Source organism: Etheostoma spectabile, chromosome 13 (assembly GCF_008692095.1).
Source record: "Etheostoma spectabile isolate EspeVRDwgs_2016 chromosome 13, UIUC_Espe_1.0, whole genome shotgun sequence".
Classification (NCBI taxonomy): Eukaryota; Metazoa; Chordata; class Actinopteri; order Perciformes; family Percidae; genus Etheostoma; species Etheostoma spectabile.
The window spans coordinates 24,188,263-24,196,970 of record NC_045745.1 but is presented as its reverse complement, the minus strand read 5'-3'; the positions used below and the strand labels follow the sequence as shown (position 1 = coordinate 24,196,970).

The window sequence follows — 8,708 nt, the reverse complement described above, 5'->3', positions numbered from 1 at the left end:
GCGTGTCCGCGCTATTCTCCGACATGCACCACTCACAATCACACCTGATAGACCAAATTTAGTACAAAAGTAAAGTAACAAGCCAATTTTGTAAAATGTAAGGAGTAGAAACTACCGATATTCGTGTTAAAATGTAAGGAGTAAAAGTAAAAAGTCGCCAACAAAATAAATAGTAAAGTAAAGTAAAAATATCTGAAAAATCTACTTGAGTAGGCCTACAGTAACAAAATGTTTGTACTTCGTTACTTCCCATCTCTGGTCACCAGTGGTAGAAAGTAACAACACATTTACTCAATAAGTACTTAGGTACACCTCAAAATATTTCAATTTAATGCTACTTTATACTTTTACTCCGTTTTAGGGTGATATAGTACTTTTTGCTCCACTACACATACCCGTAGTTCCTTTGCACAGAAGAAAATGTCAATGTGGATCCAATTTGAGATTCATCTATACTACTGGGTAGAATAGTAGTGTAGAAGTAACTATGAGTCTCAAATAAATGTGCAAATATGATGAAGTTGAAGTATAAAGTATCACATAAAGTGAAGTAAAAATTGTACTTAATACTTAGTTAATGTAACCCTAATGTAACCCTAACACTAACAGCACATTTGATGGTTGTAATTAGCCTTATCATGAGTAACAATGCACAACAATTAAATGCTGCTTTTACGTTGCAATACAATTATGCACTAGTAATAGTACATATCAATGTAGTCCATCACTGACAGGGACTATAAGTCAGTAATACTGTGAGTACATTCTGCTGATATTAATGTTGTACTTTAACTCAAACACCACGTTAATTTTTGTACAAAGAAGTGTAAAAGATCTGAATATACAAATACCCCCCCCACTGGTACTGTGCTTGAAGAAGTGGTAACAGTAGTTTCTTCTAACTACAAAAAAAAAAAGGACTCTTTCGTTCAGATTTAATAAATTTAATGCAAAGAATATAATTCTGTTCTGTTCTAAAAAGCCAAAATGCAGTAGGCTACATAGGAGGTAAAAATTGAGTTAAGTTACATTTTATCATTTAATTAACTTACTTTGTCACGGAAATGTATTGGTGAAATATAACTAGAAACAGTAAAATGTACTAGAAAACAGAAGTTAAAACAAAGTAGCGGTGACTGCACTCTGCTTGAACTTTTTTCACTTGTTAATTTAAGTTTATATGGCATATTATTTTTTATTTAACCTTTTTTTTTAACCTGGAATAAGACTCAGTGAGATTAAAAATCTCTTTTTGAAAGTGACCTGGCCAAGACAAGCAGCAGGAGCACAACTAACAGGGTTTCAAACCACTTCAAATATGTTATGGGCAGGCAGGGACGAGGACCCAAAAGCAGAGTACCGGAGGCAGGCAGGACTAGGCAAACACAGGTTTATTAACAATAGTCCACAGGGAAAAACACAGGGTGAAGAGGAACGGGCACCGTCTTGGAATAATCAAACTCCAAAAGCAAAATAATCCACCATCAGGATGGAGGGAGGAGGCCAAGCAAAACAGGATAACTGGGATGGGGAAAAAACTCACGGGGAAGAACTGGGACTAAACTCCCGGGGAAAATTGGGAATACACGCAGGAGGCACGAAGACACAACACGTCGACACGACATAAGGATCTGACAAGAGACAAAGGGAACACAAATACAAGAGGTAACGAGATAACAGGGAACAGGTGAGACATTAGGTGAACCACATTAGGGCGAGGCAGGACAATCAGACAAGCATGTCGCAAAGCTAGACAAGACTAGACAAGACAGGAAACCAGACTACCAAAACAAAACAGGAAGCAGAACAAACAGACACTTACCGGGGAACAAGAGACAGGATAAACACAAGACCAGGGAGAAAACTAAGAAACAAACACAAGGAGGCAAAAAAAGGGAAAAACAATCCCAACCAAAACCCCAAACCATGACAGTATAACATAATAAAAACATACTTACATACAGCCAGATGTGCCGGCATCCAAGTCATTTATGATGTTTTTAAATGTCTGCAGTGAAACCTGCTCTTGAAGATTAAGGTAGCTTTTTACCTGTAATTCCAAGCCGAGGAAGCAGCATACCCTTTTTCCAAGTTCAGTACATAGGGACAGTTAGGAAAGAAAAAAGTCTCAGGAGTGTAGACAAAAAAGCCATGCTGTTTATCATTATAAGCTTTGGCTATTCCATAATCAGCACATGATATTCTACTATGTAAGCTTGACTCCTCATGTGTATGGCCAGATCAAGGATTAATGGTTAGCAACAATTGCAACATTGTTGGAGAAGAGTGTGATCCTTATGTGAAGTTGCACACTTGACTACCTAGTAATGTATATACCAGATAGACACATGCAAGGATCTCTTTTTTGTCACCATTCAAACATGTGTCCTCTTCAGCTATAACACGTTAGCTGATAGCTGTGGTTGTGACCTCTTTTGCCTATGCTGTGTCTTTTCCGATAAATATAAATATCAACAATTTAAACCAAAATGTTACTCAGTCACATTCAGTATTAACATATAAGTTGAATGTACTGGTTAAGTTGCATTGCTCAGTCAGAAGAAAATTGACGAGTGCAAGTTTGTGTGTACATGTTTATGTGACAAGTACCTAAGGAGGCTGACCCCAGGGACAAAGTACAAGTACAGTCAAAGGCAGATAAGATCAGTTGGCATTACATGTGCGCGCGCGCGCACACACACACACACACACACACACACACACACACACACACACACACACACACAAATAAACAGCATGGCTTCACTGTAAGTAATTAATTTAAGCCTGCAGAGTTTATGCCATCAGAGCTTTTTGTGTGCACTGTGCAAATGGGCATTCTTCACCAGATTACGACTGTAATTAAGTTTGTAAAACTGCACACACACACACACACACACACACACACACACACACACACACACACACACACACACACACACACACACACACACACACACACACACACACATACACCAAACATGTTAATACAACAAAGCACTCACTCATCCCATATACACAATACTCAGATCCTATACTCCCTCCCTCCCTATCAAGAAGCATTTGTCAGCCCTTTGACCCTTGTATCCACAAAGACGTATGTTCTTTTATACTCATTGTGTTCTTTCCTTTGTTCATTCACTTAACTCCCTTCAGACCAGATTATTCAATTACTAACTTTTACTGTAAGCCTTGCATGTGTTGCATTTCTAAACCCAGATAGGCCGACTGCCCCTCTTACACTCCCTCTCTCCCTCCCTACCACCCTCCCTCCTTGTCCGCCTTGTTTTGCCTTTCTCCAATCTCTTTCCCTTCTTTCTTCTTTTTCTGTGTTTGAATGGAGAAGCTGGGTTCCCTGGAACCTGCACACCCTTCACTGGGTGCAGGACCCGTTGCTGGGGTTTCTGTTGCCAGGATGGCAGGGACTGAGGGAGACGAGGCGGCTGTCAGCTCCAAACTGTTTAGGTGTGCGTGTGTGAGACGTTGGCTACCACTGGCCTACAGAGAAGAACTCTACCAAGTCTTAAGGCTCACGGGCCCACTGGTGAGTAGGGGAAAGTTGAAGTGTTGGTGGGGGGGGTATTGGTATGTTATTCATGCAATGCCACGACTGTTATACATTCGGTTCCTTTATGTATTGGTTACAGAAATACTGTTATGCATGCAATGTTACAGAGCACAACAGTGCAATCAATTTCCAGTTATGCAATATATACACAGTATGCAATCAAAATAATATGGTGCCTATAGTGTATCTTAGAGCAAACCTGTCTGTGCTTGGTAATTTCACATTGCTGCTCCCAGTTACAGTAATGTCAATAGTTTGCTGCATTGTAGGCTGTCAGATAGGCTGTCAGATCTTTCTCTTTGTTTCTACAGCTGCTGTCCCGGATTCTGTACTTTCTCGTGCCTTTTATTAGCACCATATTCTGTGGTCACATTGGCAATGCTGAACTGGCTGGATATGCACTTGCTTCATCGGTACCATTTTTAAATCTTTGTAGATTAATTGATTTTACCTGCTGCACATTACAACTGCTACAACTATACTATTTAACTATTTATTGTATTATTTCTGCTGCTGCTCCTACTGTCAGTAATTTCCTCTCACAATTAGAATATAAGTATTTGTGTGTTTGTGTGTGTGTGTGTGTGTGTGTGTGTGTGTGTGTGTGTGTGTGAGTGATGATGCTCATTTTCTGTACCTTTAACACAAAAGTGGCAAAGGGACTTGGCAATACTGTGATATTATGCTCCAAAAGGGTGCATAAAGACAAATATATTCACATCAGCACCTGCCATGTCAACTGCACAAACAGAAAGAACTTAGACACTTAAGGCACAAATTGCCAAACAGGAGCGATGTAAAAAATGCTAAATAAACACACATAGTTTACAAGAAGCACATCAGTCTGAAATCTCCAACAAGTTTTAGTTGGGTTTAGATCTGGTTACTCCTGAGGTCCATAGCAGCTGATTTACAAAAGATTCATACTCGTTAAACCATCCACATCATAATTCAAACTTAAACCTTGAGGGAGACCTTGAGTCTCAGGGCTTGGGACATTGTCATCCTTGAGATCATTGTTGCTTCCACTTATGCAAACTCTATTTGTTTGTATTCGACTTCCCAGACCGTTACGATATCATGGAAGCCACCTGTTGGTTTGCGTGACCAGCATGTGTAAGGATATCACATGGCATCATGCCTATAGCATAGGCTTTCCAAGCCATTGGCTACTATGTTCTCAAACAGCTGACAACATACACATCCTACAAAAAAGTAACATGGAAATCCATTGGATTTTTCTTAAATTAGTAATTTTATTGAGATAAGATCTCTTTTGCAAGACCTGAGGTCAGCAGCAGAAACATGTAGTGCAAAAAGAACTAATTTAATCACACACGAGTGATTGATTGATTGATTTGGCTCTCTTTGGCTTACTATGTGTGCTCTTTTTTTATCACAAATCTACTTTGACTGTTGGCCATTTGGCACTGGGAAAATAGGATATATTTGTGAGAGCATTGCATGTTAAGAGTGCCTACAGTTAGTGAGAATCGTGTTGTGAGAATCGTGAAACAGTTGGCACTGAACTACAGACCTGCAAATAAAAGCAATGAGCAAAAATTGGCTGACACTTGCATCAAGCTGCAGACATTGGGTTGTTGATTAACAGTGGGACTGGGTGTATTAACCCTTTCCTATTATACGCAAAATGATATATTTAATGGAAAAAATGATGATTGAAAAATGCCAAACTTTGGACTAAGCCATGAAAATAAAATGACTGTTGATTAGATAGAATTTTAGGGGGGAGAAAACGTTTTTAGCACCTTAAGACCACACAGACAATACACTTCTTCAAACAATCTTTTAGCATTGTTGAGATCTATGATCAGTCTAATGTATTATGGTAGATGTGCAATATCTGGTAGGACATTGGTGCAATATTTTTGATTTGATAGTGAATGTATTGTATATACCACATTTGTGCAATACATGAGTTATTGATCAAAGCATGATCTAATTGAAAATGTGCAATATGTGGGTAGAATGTATGTGTGATATGAGGGGGAGGACGTGCAGAAGGTTCTCTTTCTTCTGTGTGTGCATGTGTGTGGGGGGAGATGGGGGGGGGGGTTCTTGTGTGAGGTGTATTGACTGTTAACTGTGGTTGATTGCATTTGTATTAGACAATTGTGTGTGCGATGTGTGGCTTTAATTTTGGATTTTAGGCAGACAGCAGCACATCACAGACTGCATTTATAGTCAATCTTGTTAGATTTCTCAATCCTACAACTTCCTCTTGCCATGATGTCTCAGACTAATTCTTCCAATAACCCTACTCTGCTTGATACTCAGAAGGCTTTGCTGGTCTCTCCTTCTAAAGTGATTTCGCCACACACATTTTTAATGAAGTTGCTCTGCTCCTTAAAGTCCACCTGTTTTTTAGACATGGGCTTTCCACCCTTACGGCAACTATCAAGTAGTTTCAAGGACTAAGACACCACATTCACATTAGTTGCTGAATCAAATTAATGTACATACTACTCAGAGTTATACATGAACAAAAAAGGACAATGTACAAAAGACATTTAAACAGCAACATTTTATAACCAAAGCCTACAGTTTTTGTTCTCTGATTGTCTTGGTTTTGATGCTCCACCTCTCAGACCATTGCAATAACCACAACTGCAACAGGCTATGGCCTTGCCTTGGCTTGTGACACACTAATTTCTCAGGTGAGCAAACCGCACTATCAATTGTAATTTCACAATTTGCATTGTGTGTTTTATACAAAAAGGGCTACATTTGGAACCTATGTCATCAGATTCTGTTCTCTTTTGTCTCTTTTGTGTCTTGCAGACATTCGGCAGTAAGAACATGAAACGTGTGGGAGTTATTCTCCAAAGGAGCACATTGATCCTGCTGTTCTTTTGTCTGCCCTGTTGGGGTCTTCTCATCAACACTCAGAACTTGCTGCTCATCTTGTACCAAGAGAATGAGGTGGCAAGGTAAATTAACAGTTTCCTAAACTATATATATATATATATATATACATATACTGTATATAGTAAGCTAAGTCTTAAACTAAGGTTACTTTGCCATTACCATTGCCATGGACACTCCAGTCTGGTAGCACCCTAAAGACTTGTAGAAAAAGAGCAGCCTTCTTTATATTTCTTTTTGTTGTTTTAAGACAAATCTCCCCACAGTATTACCCTTATGTGTGTGTGTGTGTGTGTGTGTGTGTGTGTGATAGGTTGAAAAAAACATATCTTTATCTTTAGTGTCACGTTTGTTATTCTAATCTGCGGTGTTACTGATGTCTGTATTATTTATTGTATTGTTCTATTCCAGATAAGTGTGTAGAGAGGTATTTGTTGGTGCGCTTAAGTTCAGCTTTGTATGTACATTTATGTATGTTAAGTATATTTGTGGATATTTGCAGCTTTAGACACCTGGATGGATTAGATTCTTGTTTTTCTATCTGTCATTTTGACAATTTAAAGCAACAAAGCACACATTTAATGTAAACGCACCATTTTAATACTGCATATAAACTTGCAAAAAGAGGGGCATGTCTAAGTGGAAAGTCAATGATTGTATGTTTGCTCTACTACATTAATATTACCCTATTTGTCTTTCTTTCAGAATTGCCCAGCTCTATGTGATAGCATTTCTACCAGCAGTTCCAGTGAGTGCCATGAACTGAAACACAGTCAATCACTAATTTTTTTTTATATGCAATATTCTGCAGCTGCTTGAGCTACATGACTAGCACATTAAGATATCCTATAAGCTCTGCATTAAAAACAGGTAATTTAAATGAATTTGTTCTTGCAGGGTGTGAAGTAGCAAATAGGAAATATCTTAAAAACTAAAAATAATAGCAGACACGTGGTAAAATGTATTTTTCTGTTGTGAAATATTTACTATACAATTCTTTCCAACAGTGCTAGAAGCCAGGTCATTGTCTGTGCGGAAAACAATCCTGTTCCATCCAATTCTCCCCATTACCTCTCCAGTGCATAAAATCAAAGTATTTAAGAAAAAGCAAGAGTAGCTGCATCTTCACAGTAACAGTCATACAGACAACAATAGTTTTTTTCAAAGCAAAATGGCAAAAAAAGCAAATGGACACATCTAGAAAACAGTAAATGCCTACAGTCCGGACATTTTCAATGGTTATAGTCAAACTAAAGTGTAAAAAATAAAAAATTAAATTAAATTGATTAAATAACAAGACATATCAACCATTGTGTTGTGGTTACTCACATTACCTCCTTAATTGACAGAGATAATCAAGTTAGATTGATTAAGGTAATTGAAATATTCCTCCATTAATATGGTTCATCTATGTTTCATCAAATTATTAGCATGCATGCTCACCCTGTTCACACGCAACATATCAACATTTAAAAATGAATGAGTACTATAGAACATGCAGAGGTATTGACAGCAAAAAGAAGCTACCAAGTTGTATTTTGATTTAAAAAAAAATCCCCTTTGTGCCCTACAGGCTATGTTCCTGCACATGCTGCAAGTTGCCTACCTACAAAACCAAGTAAGTTCATGAGAGAAAACAAGTGCACGTCTCCCAGCCTTAAAAAATGGACTGCAATTTGTTTCCCCAAAACAAATTCAGGGAATGGTGGCAATGGTAAAAAAGAGAGTAAATATCCTCATGTCTTTATAATTGTATTTACATCAAAGACAGTGTCGTGCCGAAACCCAAGTCGGCAGTTTTGTTGGATAAATGTTTTGAAACATTTTGTACAGACATTTATGGTTCCAAGACGTTGCATCCTAATGATCCTCTAATGGTTTTGAGTGAAATGTCTCATGTTGTCTGACCTATCTCCACATCACTATGAAGTAAACAGATTGCTGTGAAATTTGATTCAGACATTTATGTCCCCCTCAGGATGAACTGCTACAAATGTGTTGATCTGATTTGATTTGATTCTGATTTTGGGGGTGGCAATAGCTCAGTTCGTAGGGAGTTGGGTTGGGAACCGGAGGGTTGTTGGTCAAGTCCCCATACGGACCAACAGACGGAGTGTGGATTGGTGGCTGGAGAGATGCTACTTCACCTTCTGGGCACTGCCAGGTGCTCTTGAGCAAGGCACCGTAGCCCCCAATCGCTCAGGGCGCTGGTCCAGCACTGGAAACCCACTCACTCTGACATCTCTCCATTTGT

At 38.6% G+C, this 8,708-nt stretch overlaps 1 protein-coding gene across 1 annotated transcript in view; it reads left to right on the top strand.

The window, feature by feature from the left end:
* Window positions 1-3,083: 3,083 nt before the first annotated feature.
* The window catches only part of slc47a1 (solute carrier family 47 member 1), a gene marked incomplete at its 3' end in the record, with an annotated part of 14,384 nt that continues 8,759 nt past the window's right edge, over window positions 3,084-8,708 (top strand). The window contains 6 exon segments of the mRNA XM_032532806.1: window positions 3,084-3,544; window positions 3,880-3,981; window positions 6,178-6,246; window positions 6,371-6,519; window positions 7,160-7,202; window positions 8,028-8,072. Of these exon segments, the coding sequence (XP_032388697.1) occupies window positions 3,338-3,544; window positions 3,880-3,981; window positions 6,178-6,246; window positions 6,371-6,519; window positions 7,160-7,202; window positions 8,028-8,072 (615 nt within the window). The 5' untranslated portion in view covers window positions 3,084-3,337.